The sequence below is a fragment of the Peromyscus eremicus genome, chromosome 22 (genome assembly GCF_949786415.1).
Source record: "Peromyscus eremicus chromosome 22, PerEre_H2_v1, whole genome shotgun sequence".
Lineage (NCBI taxonomy): Eukaryota > Metazoa > Chordata > Mammalia > Rodentia > Cricetidae > Peromyscus > Peromyscus eremicus.
The window spans coordinates 42,222,329-42,243,426 of record NC_081437.1 but is presented as its reverse complement, the minus strand read 5'-3'; the positions used below and the strand labels follow the sequence as shown (position 1 = coordinate 42,243,426).

General features: G+C 42.4%; 1 protein-coding gene across 3 annotated transcripts in view; it reads left to right on the top strand.

Annotated features, from left to right (window-relative positions):
- The window catches only part of Sntg2 (syntrophin gamma 2), a 200,034-nt gene that overhangs the window by 60,372 nt on the left and 118,564 nt on the right, over nt 1-21,098 (top strand). For 2 of the 3 annotated variants that reach the window (XM_059248532.1, XM_059248530.1), the window contains exons 2-4: nt 8,910-9,047; nt 13,027-13,083; nt 13,181-13,238. In XM_059248532.1, the coding sequence (XP_059104515.1) occupies nt 8,910-9,047; nt 13,027-13,083; nt 13,181-13,238 (253 nt within the window). The remainder of the gene's footprint in view (nt 1-8,909; nt 9,048-13,026; nt 13,084-13,180; nt 13,239-21,098) is intronic. The other variant, XM_059248533.1, reaches the window with a different exon arrangement.

Genomic DNA, 21,098 nt, shown 5'->3' with positions numbered 1-21,098 from the left:
AGACTTATTGCTGTGAAAGTACCTCTTAAAACTGTTTTGGGTGGGCCAGCGAGGTGGCTCAGTGGGTAAAACACCTAATACACCACCCTGCTGACCTGAGTTTGATCCTTGGACCTCAGATAAATGTAGCAGGAGAGAACTCACTCAACAAACTTGTCCTCTGACTTCCACACATGTACCACAGCATGTGTGTGAGCACACACATGAATGCTAATAATGATACGATGTGATGTGATATGATATGATAAAAAAATGGTTTGGACTGTATCCTGGAGTTTTCTATTTGCTGTATGACCATAGTTTTTTTCTCATGTTTATATAGTGGGTTTTTCATAGTAATTAGTTAAATAACAATAAAGAGGTCACTGTTAGGACAACCTTCAAATTCTTTGTAAATTTCAGTCTCTTAAGGTCACTGAGAAGAAGTTTGGATTGTGCTGAGAAATTCTTTTTCTATTTGATTTGGTATTCCCAGTTACTGAAGAATGAATTCTATAGGTTATAAAAATGCTAAAATGGAAATTACACATATAAACAATCTTGTATTATATATTTTACAGTGTGGTCAATGACTAAGTTGCAGGAATAATGATTTTTATTATAACACTAAATAGAAACTACTTCATCTCTTGACCAGCTAATTTATGTCAGTGTTGTCACTGGGCACTCCGTCCTGTACACACAGTGTTCATTAAAATACATTTTATTTTTTACTCATTAAAAATATTCCTTGAGTTTACTTTTTACACACACATGTTGAATGTGTATGTGTGTGAATTGTAGATGTGTATATATACCTATATATATGTTTGTGCTTGTGTGTATGGAGATCAGAGGTCAACCTCTGATGTCATTCCTCATATACTGTCCACATTGTTTTTGAGACAGGGTCTCTCACTGGAACCTGGGGCTTGCCACGTAGTTTAGTCTGACTGGCCAGTAAGCTCTAGCAAGCCACCTGTTTCTCCCTCCTAGGTGCTGGGATTACAAGTACATGCCACCACGCCCGACTTTTTACTTGAGTGGTAGGGGTCAAAATTCATTCTAGCCTATTTGGTGAGTTCCAAGCCAATGAGAGACCCTGTCTCAAAAAGAGGTGGACAAAACAAGTGAGGAACAGCACCCAAAGCTGTCCTCTTCATGTACACTCACACATACATATGCCCACTGCCCACACACATGCTAATATGCACACATACATGTATACCACACACATAAGGTAAAAAACAATTTATCCTATCAAACAATAGTGTGATCAGGGCTGTTAAGTCCTCTTAGTAAGGAATGTGCTGTGAAGTGAGGCAGCGAGATGTTTATGCGTCTAACAATCATCATGTCTACGTTTGAACCTGAATTCAAGGTTCATAAACAACTGCATGCTTTAACCCTGAAATAATGACTACAGATTTATCTCTGCAACAAAACTGTCACTTTATTGTAAGCTGAATGTTGTGTTGATACAAAACATAGCTCTCACCTCAAGGGGAATGAGAGACTGTTTATTTCAGAGCCAAATATGAGTGATGATGGCCCAGGAACACACATTCAGCTTGCCACAAATACCGTGTCTCAATGTGGTAACAGCTTGCTAATGTTTTTATAGTAACAGAACAAAAGAACATTATAAATCAAGGCAGTTTTCAAACACACTGGGGGAACCATCTAGCAAGCAGGTTAAGCAAAGCAGGAAAATCTATGACTTTCAGAGGCTATCTGATAACATCCTTAGCTTTGAGGTTGTGAAAGCTACTCTGCTGTTGAGTTAACTCATCTCAAAAAATTTCACATGGTAATCAAAGTACAGTGAGTCAGATACAGATGTAGACCACAACAGCTATTATGAGGTCTAAAGATAATTTGGCTCTGGGTTTGCAACATCTAGCTCCTCACAATCACCAAGTTCTGGTCAGTCAGTCATCTTAGTAGAGACTTTAAACATAAATGTGGCTTTCCATACAGAAACTTCAGTTCACAGCAAGCAAAGGCACCATAGGATATGGGATGAAGGACGAGAGTAGCTGAGAAATCACTGTCACATCTAATTTACATTCCCCAAACTGTCCAATGTATGGGAAACAGAACTACATTCTGGTGGGAATCCTACTCTAAAGTAGTGGTAATGGCTATGGACTGGGAAAATCTGCAGCTGGGGATAAAGATGGTGATGAGCCAGCTCCAGGCTGAGAGTTATCGGCTTCTACACACTTTTCTACGATAGAGTAGGGATGGATGCCTGGCTGGGGCTATGCAGTTTGAAGGGGTGAAACAGGGGAGGGAAATATTGTTTCTCCATTAGATACTGTTCCTGAGGGAGTTCTCATCTCACTGTCCAGTTTTTTTTATGGAAAATGGCACAATCATTGGTGAAAAGTGGCACTGGGCTGCAGGTGTGGCATGGCCATGCAGCACATTTGCCAGAGGCACAAATTTCCAGACAATTTGCACACAGAGGCAACAACTTAGATAGAAGCACAGAGCCTGTCCACCCAGTTGGGGGATAGCACCCCCTTCTCACTTGATCACTGTTGGATTCCTAGCCTCAGATCATTGCTTTTTGGTTAGGTTGAGGCTGAATGAGGAGATCATTTTCAACGCTGTACAAGTCCCACCACCACCACCAAGAAGCAATTTGTCTATAACCCTGAAATCTGTCAGGATGTAGGTATGAGTTGACCCATGGTGTAGCTAGAGTTTTCCTGCCTGGCCCACAGTCAGGACAAATCTCTGTCACCCGCCAGTCCTACAGTCGCTCAGACCCAACCAAGTAAACACAGAAACTTATATTGCTTACAAACTGTACGGCCATGGCAGACTTCTTGCTAACTGTTCTTATAGCTTAAATTAATCCATTTTTATAAATCTATACCTTGCCACGTGGCTCGTGGCTTACTGGCATCTTCACATGCTGCTTGTCATGGCAGTGGCTTGCAGTGTCTCCCTCCGCCTTCCTGTTATCTAAATTCTCCTCTCTGTTAGTCCCGCCTATACTTCCTACCTGGCCACTAGCCAATCAGTGTTTTATTTATTGACCAATCAGAGCAGTTTGACATACAGACCATCTCACAGCACTTTCCCTTTTCTTTTCTTTTCTTTTTTTTTTCAAAAAGGAATGTTTTAACTTTTACACATCTCCAAAGCCAGCTTGGTATATTTGGGAATTTGAGCGTAGCTTCTCTTACTACTTCCTGCTGGAGGGGGGCACTGTATCTCATGGGAACATAAAGAAAATTTTAGGATCATGGAGTAATCCGTGAGGTTGTATTGTCTGAGCCAGTTTCCTTGAAATGGTTCTGGATGTTGGATCATCTGGGCCTTGGTGTCATCGGAGACCTTTCAGGGGGTCTTGGCTGGTCAAACCTGATGTATCTTAATCTGGAACAAATCCATAGCCTCTGGCTTTCTGTAGAAACAAAAGCAGAGACTCTTTTCCAAAGCAACATATCCTTATATCTAAATTTTGAAGTGAAGGTACCTTTAAAATATACATTTTGGCATAACTCAACAGCTTTTACAATCAAATGTTTTTCTTCAGTTACGAATATCAAAGACAACATAAACTAGATTCTCTGTGTGATAGCCATCTTTACGTGGCTTATTACCTTTATTGTTTCTTTAAAGACTTTATTTTTAAAAACTATCTATTTGTTTATATAACTGTATTATTCCTTCTTTTCTCTCTTTTAAGCCTACATACATTTTTACATACATTGTAAACTATTCCATCTGAATCAGTCTTATTGTGAACCTATTGCTTTAAACTGCAGCATTCTTAGACTGAAACGTGCTGTGGCTGCTGGCTCAGTCCACTTCAGCTTCCCAACATGGCGGTGGTACCTTTTCCGCCAGCTCTGGGAGCCATGAAGTCTCAGAAACAGTGGGTCTGTGGTTTTATCAAAATAGCATGTAGCCCAGAAACCTCTTTTGGTTTTGTACTAGCAAAAGCTAAATCCACCACACAGCAGCAGCGTAATGTGCTGCTTGTAGATGTCTCATAAGCGCAAATGTCAGGAACCTGCCAGTAGCACAAAACCACATTTTGCAGCATCTAGCTGCCGTATGAGACATGAAGCAGGAACCTGGTTTTGGCTCTGTTTAGAATTGCTTATTAAATATTCTCAGGTTTAAGGTGGAAACTAGAGCTGTTGGGCGCCATTTGTAGCTAGAGTTTTTCTGCCTGGCCCACAGTCAGGACAAATCTCTGTCACCAGCCAGTCCCACAGCTGCTCAGACCCAACCAAGTAAACACAGAGACTTATATTACTTACAAACTGTATGGCTGTGGCAGGCTTCTTGCTAACTGTTCTTATAGCTTAAATTAATCCATTTTTATAAATCTATACCTTGCCACGTGGCTCGTGGCTTACTGGCATCTTCACATGCTGCTTGTCATGGCAGTGGCTTGCAGTGTCTCCCTCCGCCTTCCTGTTATCTCAATTCTCCTCTCTGTTAGTCCCGCCTGTACTTCCTGCCTGGCCACTGGCCAATCAGTGTTTTATTTATTGACCAATCAGAGCAATTTGACATGCAGACCATCCCACAGCACCATGGTGCTGATGTTCAGGTTCACAGAGGGAACCTCCCAGATAATCTATGTCAGGCTTCAATGACTTGTTGATATCTGGTGATGACTATGCTGTGAAAACTAATGGGAAGGTCTATGAACAAATCATAGAGCCTGGCTGGTAGCTTCATGGAGACTACAGCCTGCTTCACAGTTGGCAATCTATAGACCTCACACCTGTAAAAGGGATTACTCAGACCTATGCTGTCTAGGACAGAAATGCCAAAGTAAACTGCTTGCTTCTTACAAGTATCAAAACCATAAGATAAACATAGTAAACTGTGGTCTGTATGCTGCCCTGAAATGTGCAAATGTTGACGCACAGCAGCTCATTCACAAGGCTGGCTACACAACTGGCAAACTGACTTCATCCATGAGGTCTTGACATCTGGAAAGCTTTCTTAACCATGTGGAAGATGTGAGGAGGGGCTTAGAATTCTCTAAAACACTCAGAGTCACCTCAGCTTTATGCTTCCAAAATCACAGCTAAATTAAATTTTATCCTTCTGTCCGCATTCTGAAGAGCCTGAGAAGGTGACCAGTTGAGTTTCTTTTCCTTTCTGCATTTTAGGAACTAGTTGATTTCAGGTTTCTCTTGGCATCTGATATTCATTCTTTAATTCACTAAATGTCAACAGTGCATTGAAGTCATATTCAGTTCTAAATGAACCAGGAAATCACCTCTTAACTTGTACCTGTTTTCATACTTTGAACAATGGAGTGGCCACATGTGCTTCTTTTAGTCATGGACACTCTAGACATCCATGTCCTCTGTCTAAATTATTAGATGTTTCTGGGGCTTTTGTGACAAATTCATCCATAACTAATTGTACCCCAGAGATACACCCAGAGGCATAAATAAATAAAAATATACAATGTGTATAATTTTTCTAAATTCATGGAGGTCTACCTTAAATTACTTGAAGGGAAATGGAAATCGACTTCAACAGACAAGAAATAAGTATAGTGAGCTATAACCTGGCAGATTTAAATAGACAGCAGTATATGATGCATGCTCAAAACTTTAAAAAATGCCCATATTTATATAGAATACAATTTCTAAAAAGCCCATCTTTGTAAATTTTGGGCATACCTACCTTCACACACAAACTCATGTTTACACACAAGTGTGACTTTACTCTGTTATCTATGATCATTTATTATTCAAGTAACTCTTTCTCTAGGGAGTTAATTTTTAGATCTTTTGGGATTTGTATTCAATGTTCTTTTCTCAATTTAACAGAATGTTAATTTTCTACCCTGATTAGTAAGACTATTTACACTAATCTATTGTCTGCTCTATGTTCACATTTTTATATATGGCATTCTTGTCATAGAAAGATTGACTATTTCTGTGCAGTGAATCAGTTTATTTTGGCTCTTAAGTCATGCTAATCCAGTACACTACACTGTATATACATGCACACAGGGAGAGAGAAGGAATGAGGGAGAGGAAAAGGGGGAGGGAGAGGGAGGGATTTTCTTCCTGGGTCTCACTGGGGAGAGGAACATTCCTCTGTCCTAGGCAATACTGACTCCAGCTGAAGGAACCTGAACCCAGCCTTGAGCAAAGTAATAGGATCCTCCTGGAGCATAGAACTCAGCTTCTGCAGATTTCAAGAGGAAGCAGAGTAGAGAAGGGAACCAGGACATTGGGGGCATAACTTGTTATGGTGTCTGGATTTTACCCCTTAGTGGTGACCCCTCAGGCCATGAAGGAGGAGCTGTATGGGACTAGCAAGGAGAAGGTGGGCACAGGACTGCAGTGTTGGTGGCCCCCGGGGTGACAGAAAGGCTGAAGTGGGAGCAAAGAGGTACCAGATGGAACCAAAGCTCACAGCAGTGCAGAATGTGGCTTTCCTGTGAGGTGGAGAGCCCTGGGTAATTTTTTCCCAGAAGAATGAGGCCATATCGACCAACTTTTAGCAGCCTTTCCTGGTCATGATGATGCAGAGTGCCTGTGGGGCCATGGGTGGCACTGGGAAGACTTGGGACAATACTGGGTCCTATGGATACAGTTAGGTATGTTCCTGCATGCTTCAAGGAGTTTGTTGGAATTCAGACATGGCGGTCAGAGGGCCACATATACCCTTAGGCAATGACACTGTCCACCCTAGAATGGAAAGCTACAGAAGGGATAGGGGTTTTTATTAGGTTTTAAATTTTTTTCTTTATGAATGAGAAGATCTAAGTTTACTTTGAAGAAGCAGATTAAGGTAACTTTTATTTTGGGTACTGTGTAAAAGAAAAAGTCCCTGATTATCTAGTTAAAGAACATTGTTGCTGGAGCCACGGTACAGAGGTTAGAGTACAGGGTTGGAGTTGGGCAGGAAGGAGGCAGGTCCCTTCTCCACTCTGCCTGGATTTGGTGCCAGCTGCGGTCTCCTCACAGTATATCTGTGTAGCTGGAGAATTTTTCTCCAGCTCCCACCGCCAAGTCCCGCCAGTCCCAGAGCCCACTTATAAAATAAACACACAGACTCTTACATTATTTAAACTGCTTGGCCATTAGCTCAGGCCTATCATTGTCTAGCTCTCACTCTTATATTCAGCCCATTTCTATTAATCTTTACTTTGCCACGTGGCTCGTGGCTTACCGGTACTTTACATCTTCCTTGTCTTGGCGGTGGCTCCAGCTGGTCTCCCTCTCCTTCCTCCTTCCTCAATTCTCCTCTCTCCTTGTCCCGCCTATACTTCCTGCCTGGTCACTGGCCAATCCGTGCTTTATTTACATAGAGCAATATCCACAGCATATCTGGACTACACTGATGAGTTTTCTGAGAATAGTGGCCGGTGTCTGCAGAGGTACAATAAGGGGCAGACAGCACACCCCCTGGATGTTGCATCATATTTATGTCAAAGCACACAATTATCTCTGCCAAGCTAATTATAGTTGGGTGTAAGTGAATGTTTTCATAGGAGGAAATGATTAGAATAAAATTATAGTTTTGACTTAGAAAGCTTAATTATCTCCAAATTGGTTTTGTTCCTGACTTTTCATTTTTCTCGTTTTAACATTTGAGGAGCTGAATTTACTGGTGTCACCTGGTTCAGATGGCAAAGGAAGGCAGCAGATGGCCTGTGCCGATCTTTATTGAGTCCCGTTTGATCTCTTTGGTGAACTTTTAAATGGATGGTATTCAATATTAAAATGTGTGCTCTTCCATCTCAGTAGCTGTGAAAAAGTTCATGAGAACACTGTGAGGCAGGAGGATTACATTGAGTCACAATTACAGAGGTTTCTATGCCAGCACTGTTGCTTCAGGCCATGGTGAATCAGGGTATCTTGGAGGCTACAGCATATGGGTGACCTTCTGGCATCAGAAAGCGGAGAAGAACAGGAAGTGGACAGGGCAAGATACTCATTTTAATGGCATTCCTTCAGGAAGTCACTTCTTCCATTGAGGACCTGCCTTCCACAGTCCCATCACCTCCCCATTGTCTGACTTCTGGATCCGTAGTGGGTTAAACCACTGATCACCTCAGAGATGGCCTGATCTAGTCCTCCCTAGAGACACCCTCAGGAAAACTCCACTTAGTCTCCTAGGCACTTCTCCATCTAGCCAAGCTGGCCACAGAGATTAACTATCACAAAATGTATAATTAGAATATCATATTCGTTTATTAAAGGGCTAGCACCCTTTCCTTGGCTTTCATCCTACACAACTGTTCTCTCCTCTGAATGAATCCCAGTTGTTTCCATTCCTGGAGTGTCTGGGACCAGGGATTTTCTTCACCAAGACAACTCACTGGCACAAGATGCTCGACTTAATGAATTTGTTGAAAATTAGTATTACATGTGATTGTGTGCTTGACATATTGACATTCCATGAACTGATACCTCACCTCTCCATGTCAACTGAGAGCGCTGCTTGTCCTCCACAGCGTGAGCTCTTTCCTCAGGCACTTGCCTGATGTGACTTTCTTTGGTGACAGCCCCTGTGTCATGGACTGCAACTGCTAAACAGGTTCTTATTGCTCTGGGTGTTGACCCCAAGGGACTCTCAGTATCCTGCAGCTCCCTATCTAGAGCTGCGAAAGTAGCCCTGCTGTCTTGAATACCTGCTGCAAATGGAGACATGGATTACTCAGCATCTCTGGTATGAGGATGTGAAAGCATGTCACAGGAAGTCTGGAAAATCCCAAGCAGCATTTATAGAGTACAAGGAAAGCCCAGCTTTCCAGAGAGGTATATAAAGATATATCTGTAAATCAATCAGTTTCTACCATGAATGAAGAGAAATATGTATATGCAGGTTAGAAGGTAGCAGGAAAGGAAGCACCTGTCATCTTTCCTTTCTGAGGGCTCCTGGACTCACTTGTTCATATCATCACTTTTTATTCTCAGACCAAAACTGCTCTGGCCTTGTTGTATGATGAAGGCTTGGAAAATGCCTATGATGTCCGGCTGAAGCTGACAAAAGAGGTGCTGACTGTTCAAAAGCAAGATGTCATCTGCATCGGGGGAGCCCCTCCTGGTGCTAATGTAAGTACTCCTGCTTCCAGGGCATGCCTCAACCCAATCCAGGTCCAGAAGTCAGAAAAGACCTTCAAAAATCACTGTTCAGGAAGGTTCTGTGAGAACCTGGCATGCTGCAATTCATCTATCCCTAAGTGCTGACTGGTTACATCCCAAGATTAAATACTCGTTTTGTAGTTCTATCTCATACCTTCTCCAAGGTTGTTTTTTTAAATGTTGTATGTGGGAGTGGGAGAGGTGTGGTGTATGTATGTGTGTGTATATGTGGGGGTGGGGTAGGGGAGGTGTGTGTGTGTGTGTGTGTGTGTGTGTGTGTGTGTGTGAGAGAGAGAGAGAGAGAAAGAGAGAGAGAGAGAGAGAGAGAGAGAGAGAGAGAGGTATGGTATAGTCATTTGTATGAGTGTGTGGAGGCCAGGGTTTGACATCAGATCCTCCTCTGTTTCTCTCCTTATTTCACGAAACAGAGTTTCTTACTGAGCCCAGACTTCCACAGTTTGACTAGGCTAGCCACCCAGTGGATCCACCTATCTCTGCACAAATCTTAACCCAGATACCTCTGGCTAGGAACTGAATTTGAAAAGTGATATCACATATCTTTAATCCCAGCACTTGGGAGGCAGAGGCAGTCATATATCTCTGTGAGTTTGAGGCCAGCCTGGGCTACATAGCAAGTTCAAAGCTAGTCGGGGCACTTAGTAAGAGTCTATCTAAAGAGCCAGAACAACATCAGAGTGGCATTGACTTATTCAACCAGTGTATGGTTTGGAGTGAAGTGTCCTCCACATAGCTCATGCATCAAAGTTTAGTGGATCCAGTCATTTGGAGGATATTGGATTATGAGAGCTCTTGTTGCACAGATCAAACCACTGGTAAACTCATCATTGTGGTCAAGAGAAATATCAAGACAGAATCTGTTGTGTGTCAAGAACCACCCATCAGAGTCAAGACCATAGCATTCAGAGATGGATAAGAAGTTGAATGTGTAATGTGATTGACCCCTGGCAATGTGTAGTCTAGACATTCCCCTACAAATGAGCACTCCCCCATTTCCACACACACAGGCCCTCACTCACTAGTCAGAGGAACAGATCCAGGACTGATGATGAAATGTGATAAAACCTTCTGTCTGGGAAGTGGGTGTGTTCTCATTGAATTCTCAAGTTTTGTTTCATGTCACTCCCAGAATGTATTATAAAATGACTTTTAGAAGAGATTGTATTTACCATTTAGCCTAGCATACTCTCCTAACCATCAGCTGGTACTCACACCTTGGCAGTAGTCTCCCTTCAACTGTACTTGGCTCTCTCCACATTTCCTTTGGATTATAAATATGTCAAGACAGCTGTCTTCTTTGACACAGATGATTCTTACCCTTTATGTATCTTTTCATTAAGCACAAAAGTGGCTTTGAAGTGCTAGAAGCAGCTTTCCTACAGTCGTATTCTTTAAGTTCCTGTAGAATTTTCTTACCCACTATAACTCTTACTTCTTAACTTCCAGATTAAAGTTTGTTATAGCTTCAAACTTGTGTTCAGATCTGTGCCTCTAGGTTCCTGCCTTGAGTCCCCACCCTGACTTCCCTGGATGATGAACTGTGATGTTGGAACTGCAAACCAAAATAAACCCTTTCCCTCCCCCTCAAGTTAATTTTGATCATGGTGTTTTATCACAATACTAACCCCAACTAAGTTTCCTTTCCCAATAGGGGATGCTCTGTCCCAATAGCTGGTTTGATTTTTATCAAATTTATTAAGATATAAATGACAAACAAAATCGTATATATTTAGCTGTACAGTGTGATTTGAATTACATACATGATTATTTGACTTACATATAGAAATGATTGCTGTAATTAAACTATTTCATTATATATGTATATATATGTATTATCTTGCATATTTACATTGTGTGCATGTATGTGGAGGCCTCGGTGGTATTGGAGTGTAAGATCTACCCTCCTGGCAAACTTCAAGTATACAGTACAGTATTGTGAACTGTCATCCTTATCTTGTAGTCAGAGCCCCAGAACTTAACCCTTTTTGTTTATATTTTATTGAGACAGAGTTTCCTGTGACCCCAGGCTGGCCTCAAACTCCCCCGTGTAACTAATGGATAGACATGAACTCCTGATCCTCCTGCCTATGTCTTCTAGGTGCTAGAATTTCAGACATGTGCCGCCACACTCAGCTATAAATTACCCATCATATAACTCACACCTTTGCCTCTGGCCAACATTGCTACATCTGTACATTGTAACCCTAGCACCCACCACAGACATGAGATCACGCCATTTTTTTTTTTCTGTGCCTGTATTGTCGCAAACGTATTAATAATCCTCTGCAGCTCATGTATGTTGTTGTCACAGATGAGTAACTTCCCCTCCTGTTCAAGGTTGACTGGTATTCCACTGAGGAATCTCAATCAATTATTCATTCTTCGATACTTAGCTTGTTTTGAGATCCCGAATGTTGTAATTCATGCTGTGAAGAATGTGGTTTAAACTGTGTGCTGCTGCTCTCTTGCTGTCGTGTGAATGACAACACTCTTGGCCCCTCAGATAAGTACTGACAAGGTGTCTCCAATGGGAGCCAGGTGCACTTGAGTGTGGCCTAGATGAGGAAAATGAAAATGACTGCTCTTACATTAAAGTCTCTAAATAACAGCTCTCTCCTTGTGTGTGTTCTTATAAAGGGTTCATTATTTAGACATATGGGCTATGCACAAAATATAATTTTTCCAGTTACAATGTTATGTAGAGCATTCACTCATGGATTCTGTAAAGTGTGTTTATTTACTTTCATTTTTTTCTTTCTTTATTCTGAGTGTATGATGTATTTAAGGCATCAACTTTATTGGGGAGTGATGGATTCAGACCTCTGTGTCCTGCTGTTCTGGGAGGCTCTCTTAGAAGCACAGACATATGCCACCACATCTAACTAGAACTTAGCCATCTCACAACCAACACAGTCCTTCCTAAGAGTTTATTTACAGGTTGATATGGCAGTCTGGGGAAGACATCACATATGCCAAGGGCCACAGCAGCTTTTCCCACCAGCTGCTGTTTTCTATTTGTACTATTTTGGTACCCATGCCCCAGGATGAAGCAGGGTCCCCAGGTGTTCTGTCATTCTCAGCCTCTGTCCTTGCTTTTCCAACATTGATTCTTTGGAGCCCTTCAGTCTGAATGTTACTATTTTTCAGTTAAAGTATGATGTTTATGGTTCCTACAGTATTTCTGAGGAAGAAGAAATGCTTTTCCTGCTTACTGTTGCACCCCAGCCATCTCCCCTGTCCTTTCCAGCATGGTTCCTGCATGGTTTGTCCCATTCCTATGTGCAGCTGTGTAAACATTTTTCAGTCAATTTAAACCACAGCAAAATGAAAGACCGTGGTTTCATGTGTAAGAAACAAGGTTTTGAATATTGCCAGTTACAGGTGTATTATGTTTTTAGCTTTATCACCATATTCATTTAAGTGCTATCAGCCATCTGTGTTCATGGGTATGAAAAGACTGTTTCTTCTGGAATGCATAGTGGCGACCACAGTGGAACTTGACACGGGGAAACTGCAGTGACATGTGCTGAGGATCTCCTTTTTAGGGCCGGTGGGAGGAGAGCAAGTTTGAAGGGAGCCAACTTCTCCACTTGGAGAATGGACATGGGCATTGTCCAAATGGGGCTTTGTTGCCGGAGCCCTATGAGGGCGAGACAGCAAGCTAACCAGGTCTGTAGAAATTTTGTGTGGATTTCCAGCGATGCCTTCAACAGGACCTGATTTTACCAGCAACCTTGTTTCCCTATGAGCAGACCACTGGTTGAAAGCTGGCAATGGTACTGCTGCTGCAGAGGTCAAAAAGCGCCAAATTAGGAATTTTTATTTTAAAATTGCCTAGGTTTTGATTAGGATGTTATATATACATTCCTTTGTTCATTCTCTGATAACGCATTGTAACCTAAACTTATTTTTTTCCTAACATTTTTTAAAGCACAGAACTGTTACACTTCGCAGACAACCTGTGGGTGGCCTGGGCCTAAGTATCAAGGTATGAGCTTGTTTTCTTGCTGCCCCTGCCCTTCAGGCCCCAAAACATTCAGTGTCAGTCCTGATAACTGTTTCCTTCTCATTTCTCTGCCTTCTAGGGAGGAGCAGAGCATGGAGTCCCTGTCGTCATATCCAAAATATTCAAAGACCAAGCAGGTAAGACTGCTCCCAGTGATGGACATGAACACTGACTATAATAAGAAAATAGTTTGGTTTTTGTTGTTTGTTTGTTTGTTTGGTTGGTTGGTTTTTTGAGACAGGGTTTCTCTGTGTAGCTTTGCGCCTTTCCTGGAACTCACTTGGTAGCCCAGGCTGGCCTCGAACTCAAAGAGATCCGCCTGGCTCTGCCTCCCGAGTGCTGGGATTAAAGGTGTGCGCCACCACCGCCCAGCTAAGAAAATAGTTTTTAAGAGGTAGGAGTTAGCACACCCTTATTTTGGCTGCTTTCTTTAAGCTGCACTTCACTGCTCTAGCTATGTGTTGTTTTAGAGGACATGTCTGGTCCCCTGATACATGCTGGCTTCCCTTTCCATTTTCTCTGTCAGCCCATAAAAGACTGTTTCTTGTGTGATGTGTCCAGTCACCGCAGAGAGCACTTGCTACTACAAGTCTGAGCAGTGAGTCTCTTACAGTTGGTTTAAAGCTGAGGAGACTTAAATATAGGGTGAAACCCTGTAGTGTCCACTGGTATCTGGCAAGAGCCTGTGGGCATCCAAGTCACTTACTCATTGTAGAACTCCAGGCATGCTCAAGAGTGACCCAGAGGGAAGTGAAAATCCACTGCTTGGAACCATGGCACATGGACATCATGGCATTAACTATCATATCAGCCCATGAGAGAAACACCAGTTATAGTTAGTAATGATAGAACTAGTGGCTCCTGGGAGGACACATGGACATAGAAGGTGAGGGTGAGACTTCCTTATGGGGTAGGGAAAAGTAGGGTATTTCCTGATGTCCCAAAATGACTTTGTTACGAGACACACTGCTGTCAGCTTCTCATAACAGCCTCTTGTGCCCTTTCTCCGACTTTGTCCTCCCAGCCCCAGCCCCTGCCTAGGAAGTTCAGTCTCTACAGGATGATGTGCTGGGGTTAATATGGGCAGTCCCCTGCAGTCTAGTGTCCCAGGGTATGGGGTGGGGTTAACATGCATCCTTAGGCCTCAACTTAAAAAGGAGGTCAGGACCCAGAGGTGGGGTCAGTTTGATGAGCTGCCACACCTCAAGCTGAGACCAAAGCTAGAGGTGGCCAGCAGCTATGGACTCCTGTGGCCCTGGCTCTGCTCCTGCTGGAAACAGAAGGCATGGGGGTGTGGAGAGGAGAATAAGCTTGAAATTTCTCTCAAACTTTTGTCATTCATTTCACCTGATTGCACTAGACCAAAAACTCAGCTTGATCTTGTACAATTAGCCTGGGTCTGAACTGCACTGAATGCTGTAGGTGGAGTGCTTTAATGGCAGGAGATGTCTGAAAGTCTGTGTCATAGACTCATTCAGGCCACTGACAGAGGTCACAGAAGGCATCAAATTGTGTTGAAGAGATACTTCAAATAAGAGGTGAATTTCTAGAGGGATTGTGGACTCCCATGACACCTTTGAAAACATTTTTGGGAAGGAGAGAAGTGTCCACATGGTTCATTCTGAAATTGGCATCTACATGAAAATTTGCCTTCACCTAAGTCAGTTAGGAGTCAACACAGGGGTATGCTTTCATCCTCTCTGAGCAACGCGGCAAAGTCTGCTTGCAGCAGACAGGATATCTAATTAGAATTGAGATCCAATAAGCCCAGGAATGCAGCTTTCTGTGGCCCACAGAGGCAGAAGACACTACCTATAGATCAGGATAGAAAAGATGGAAGCACTTACTATGCGTGTGCGCGCGCGTGCGTGCGCGCGCACGCACACACACACACACGCATATATACATATACATATATATACATATATATGTATATATATATACACATATATATATGTCCTACTCCCCTTGGTGGCACCAAGGATTTCATTTGATCAGAAAATATGAGCTTAGCTGTAACCTTGGCAAGCAGCAAAGTGAAAGAGCTATATAGTTCTCAGAATCAAATAATCATTCTTTGAGATTTTTAAAGCATTTAGAAACAAATGCTGTGGTTAAATTGGACTGCAGGATCTGTGTTGTTTATCAGATGTAATTGTGGAGCTGACATGCTTTACAGAAGTATAGGCTCTGGTGCGTTGAAAGTGAAATTCTATAAGCAAGGAATAAATCAATTCTCTTGCATGTTAGCTGTGTTTAATTACTTCTGCACCCCTGTCAACCATCTGCTTGGCTGATTAATAATTGAAGGAAAACTGCTCGTGTGCATTTCTGTCTCTATAGGTAATCTTTGTAAACATTATCAGTTCTTTTTCATTGGTGCATTTTTTTTAACCTGTGAATATGAAATGTTTCAAAAAGGAATGAGGCTAACCAACAGAAAGTCAGTGGAAAATTTCATGCTCAATTGAGAAAGAAAATCTTAGTGCAGGAGGCCACCTAAGACAAGAGTGGAAGTGAGGCTGTGGTTTTGAGAAGGAGACCCTAAGTGACCTTGTTGAAATCGCCTACGCCTGGTTACCATAATTAGATGTATGTGGTCAGAGGGCATAGGACTTAGAAGTTTGCAAATGGAGCTGTCTAGAGTGAGGGCACACTGGAATGGTGCTCTTAGTGAGGGGACTCCTTTCTTCAGCTCCTTGGAAGCCTCACATGTAACTCCAGTACAGCTAAGCTGATATGAAGGTGGTATCATATCACAAGCGTCTTTCCATCTGACATCCACCACTGACAGCCAAACCAGAGAATCTGTTGACGGTGCTATTCTGCCCCAGTCCTTTTCTTATGGGACCCTCTTAATACTTTGATAGAATGCTTCAAAGACACCTCTTCATGTCTCCATAGTGTTCATCTTCTATGTCAGTTGCCCTATAGTATCTTGCATAAAATGTCTGAAGGAATACAAGCATTGTGGTTACAGTTAGGGTTAGGACTGTTCTCACTTGCTTATATCTTAATGTATGACAGAGTCATAGGCAAAGGATGGTTGCTCACCCCGAGTCTCTATGTGAGGCTGACAGAGGGCTATACCATTCACATGAAGAATATGGTAGTGGAGTGTGATACTTACTGCCCAATATTGCAGGATCCCTGGAGGATGGACCTCACAACAGTAGGTACACTCATCACTAATATATGAAGGCATCAGACATTTAACTATTCCCAGACTTGAGAAATAGAGCCCATGCTTCTCACCAGATGTGGACATGCAGAGCACACCCTGTCACCCAATTAAGTATGGAGTCTTCGGATAGCCTTGGAATTGTTCAGGAATATCAGAAACAAGAATGAGACATTGGAGTTGGGAATACCTGCTTATTCTAAGAGAAACTGCATGTATCCCAACATGCTCCCAGATGTTCATCGTGACTTAGATAGGTGTTGCAGCATCCCCAGGAGGAAGGCCTGTACAAGCAAGGCATTCTCTAGCTCTTGCTTACTCTCTGACCACAGCTGTCCCTCGGGCTGTTCCTTCTGTCTTTCTCTTGGGACAAGGCTGACGTAGCCCGTTGGATCAAAGAAGAACAATCAGGAACTCTCTTATGTGTCTAAGAATTTGTCCAGTGTTGTTCAATAAATAGCTCTCTGGAACATTCAGTGAGGAGACTGAAGTGGGGTCCTGCAGGACAGGCTGACAGTAAACACCCCTGCCGCACACACTCAGAGAACAGGAACCAGGTGTCGTATATGAGATATTATGTCAATATGAGATATTAAGGATGATTGAATAAGAAAACATGGCTCTTTTTTTAAACTGTTTTGCTCTATAGGTGATGACCTTATGATCAAGAGGTGCCACATTAAATCTTTTGGGAGGTGAGGTGGTAAGGTTTGTTTTGCACTTTAAAATCATGCAGTCACTGTAAGGAGAGGACCTCCTGGAGGTGCAGGTGCAGCAGTACAGAACATCAGGCAGGGTAAAGAGACCCAGATGGACTGTGCACAAGTGCTCTGCTGAGCTTGAGAGTGAATGGACAGAGTTCGCATACTCTTTGTAGATGAAGCGTCAGGCTGCTGATGGCGAAATGTGGTAGCAAGAGGACAGAGTTAGTGCTGTCTACTGTTGGTTCATCAACTTCAAAAACAGGTGATGACTTTGACAAAGTGACTGGCAAGCCCCGTGGAGTTAGGTGAAAGCATGGCCAGGAAAACAATATTCCATGTCCACTGTGTGATCTGAGCAGAAGGGTGTATGTACATGGCTTCAGAGGACACCATAGAGATGAGGAATCAGAAAAGCAGAATTTAACTTGAATTGGAGAAAAAGTGAACTTAAGGACACAAGTGGACAGAGATGATGCTGAGGATAGGGATAAAGGGGACAGACACAGGAGCTGAGAAGGAAAGATAGTGCTGCCTTGGGTCTGGCTCTCCCATCCTTTAGGAAGTGATCTTTCTCGCCGCCTCAGCTATGGAGCATGAAACTTTGAGGCAAGTTAGTGAGGGTGACCAGATTTCAGATTCTGATGGCACCATATGGGAATGTCATAGAATTTAGACCACCTACTTAGAACCCACCCTGGGTTTTAGGTGAGGTCAATCCTGGACCCCTATGATCTCAGAGGCCCAGAGTCTTACAGGTCTGTCCCTCCCATGGCTAGAAGACCAGATGATCCTGAGACTGTCTACAAACCAGATGCTAATCTGAGCATCTTGGCCTCCAGATCCTTTTTAATATATGGCGTGATTTTTGACATCATGACGGGGAAATTTGTCATCGCATATTTTATTAAAGAAATCTTGAAAATAATTTAAGAGCATTAAAACTTCATCACAAATTTCAGTTCCTTTGATTCCTCACCTACTTCAAATCAATTTTATACATGTCTGCAACTGATTCATTTGGTAATTGCAAAACTCCATCAAACAGGCAAAACATCTATGACTACTATAATTACAGTCCTCCTGCCTTCATTCCTTCCTTTTTTTCTCCTTCTTCTTTCCTCCCTTCCCTCCCTTTTAACATTTTTGCTATGATAAGCACTGACTTTGGTGATGAGAGTAGTGGAGAAAGACTAGTTTGCTTTGCAAAGCGAGAGGGAAAACTCGATAGCCAGGTGTGGCTCTGGCTTGAATAAAGGTGTTTAAACTGGAGCTGGGACTTCTGTGTTCCACACATCACTGTGTGGCCTCTAAAAATCCCATGAGTTCTCAATGTGATCATCCCCGTATTTCAGATGAGGACACTGAGACATAGACATCTGGAAGAGTTTTCCTAATGATAGACAGCAGCATCAGGAACAGGGCAATTCAGGCCCTTGCCTCCAAGCCTGTTCCTGGTTTCTGGCTTCACTGTCTGTGTAGCTCCTTACAGCACTGTGAGGTTGGTACAACAGAGTCAGAATGTCTCTGCTGCTTCTTCATTTAGAACTGAGCATCCTTTGTGTTGCCCTGTTCTGGGTTGCTGTTTCATAAGGCTGGGTGATACTTGGCTTGTGGTGCCAATGGGAAAGGCACTTGAAGCAGCATTTCAGATGAGCTTGGTTCTAAGACCAGAATTACCCATTCACAGATTATTCTGGTTGTTGGTTGTTTAACTGAATACAGGATTTTTATTGACTCTCAAATCAGTTTATAACTAGACCACTGTGATAGTTTGAATCAGGCTCATATATTTGACTGTTTAATCCACAGTTAATAGAACTGTTTAGGAAGGATTAGGAGGTGTGGCCTTGTTGGAGGAGATATCTAGGGACAGACTTTAAAGTTTCAAAAGCCCATGCCATTCCCAGTTAGCTTTCTCTTTGCCTTGTGCTTGTGGATCAGCTGTAAGCTCTCAGCTACTGCTCCAGTGTCATGCCTGCTGTCTGCTACTGTGCTCCCTGCCATGATGATCACGGACTCTAACTCTGGAACTGTGAGCTCCAGATGAAGCATTGCCTTGGTCATGGTGTTTTATCACTACAAAAGAAAAGTGACTAAGTCAATCACTTATTTCAAGCATTTTTATATTTACACTTCCTTCATCAATCAGTCAACAGTTGCATGCAATGGTGCTGACATGTGTCTGTCTACCCTTAGCTTGTGAGGTTTCCTTCAGGCTTTTGTCTCATGCATGCTGTAGGGCAACTCTATTGAAAGATGGTAAATCTCCATTCCAGGTTTAAGAGGGAAATGTGAGTAATCACCAAGCAACTCCACCTCCATTTTCTGGGAGGCAAACCTACCATATTCTTTCCTTTCTACCTGAATAATTAAATTCACCCTTTGAGAAGCTGAGGTAACTCACTTGCCATGAGTTCCTGTGAGAGCATTCTCCCCACCCCAAGCTTCAGGGTATATTTTCCTTTCAGGAAGACTCTACCTCTTATTGTAGAGAACGTGGTAGTTATGTATGAGTACACAGGGGCTTGCCTGACTTGTGTCCATCCCTCTAGTACTACTATATAAAGCTTCCTTCCTGGAGACAGGACTAGCTCTGTCCATTCAACTAGGCCTCTAGGATACCTGATCACCCTTGCCCCATATACTTCACTGTCCCACATACACCACTGAGTCATCTTTTTCTTGCTTGTGTTCATGAGTGGCTCTCTCCCATTTTGATAGATAACCTACTTCATTCCTAATCTTTCAAGCTATCCTACTGTCTGATCTTTTTGGTTTTTTGTTAACATAGCACTTAGAAGATTCACAACATGGTGTGGTTGGTACCATGCACAGGTTAGAAGAGAAGTGGGGAGCAGGCCCCAAGCTAACCTCCTCAGAATATGGCTCAGTACTAGACAAGGGATCTTTGTCCTTTACTGGAGACTATGGGGAGCTACATGAGGGACAAATCTGGGAGTTGGGGATGCACAATTAAATAGGAGACAAGCAAAAGAGTTGTTGACACATTGAGAAAGGGAATGATCTTTGAGTGTCTTTTGGGTTACTGCACTACTCATGATAGCTAATTTTAATTTGAAAAATGTATAGTGGTAAATAAAGATGTGTCAGCACTCTGCCTGTTGATCATGGTTATAAGTTGTTACTAACTAGAATGAAAACATTAGAAATAGCATTGGAACATTCTCCTTGCTCAGATTGTAAGACTACAGTGTCTTCTGTGTGATAAACCTCTAGAAATAGAGGTCCTCAGAAGCAGCCATGCCTGTCACAATTCTACTCTCTTCCATATAGGAAGTAAGATAGCACTTACCCCCATATAGCAGTGGTTCTCAACCTGTGGGTCATGACCCCTTTGGAGGGTTGAATGACCCTTTCACAGGAGTTGCCTAAGACCATCAGAAAGCATGTATATTTACATTATGATTCATAACAGTAGCAGTTAAGAAGTAGCAAGGAAAATCATTTTATGGTTGGGGTCACAACATGAGGAAATGTACTAAAGGGTCACAGCATAAAGAAGGTTGAGAACCACTGACACTGACATGGGAGTTTGCTAGGAGTTTTTAGTAACACAAAGTAAGCCATCAGAAACAGCAAAGGACGCATGGGCCAGAGCAGTCTGCAATAATCTCATGAGTTCTCCTCCCTGTCCACCTTCCTTTCCTTCTTTCTGTGTTTGTGAAATCCCATCATGAGTGTCTAGTATCTTGCTAGCTATCAGGACACAGAGTTAGACAGTACAAGATCCTTAGCTTGGGAAGCTCATTAGCATAGTGATGAGAGCTGTACTGAGTCACTGAAAATCTATTCATCTGTCATCATATTGTCTCTCAATCCATCTTTCCGTCTACTCTTCCATCCTCTATCTGTCCATTAATCTACTTCTCAACTATCTAATATTTTCAGTATTTGTGTGTACAGGTACATATATATACATTTTAGTTTTGATCTTCATACATACATGCATATATATATATATTCATCTCAAATACATATTTTGTTAGATGGCCTCAAGCATACAATCATAAGAATATAAATTTAATATGATACAAGTAAATATATCTCTTCAATTGCAATGTACAGTATATTTGACTGGCCTGGGATTCTCC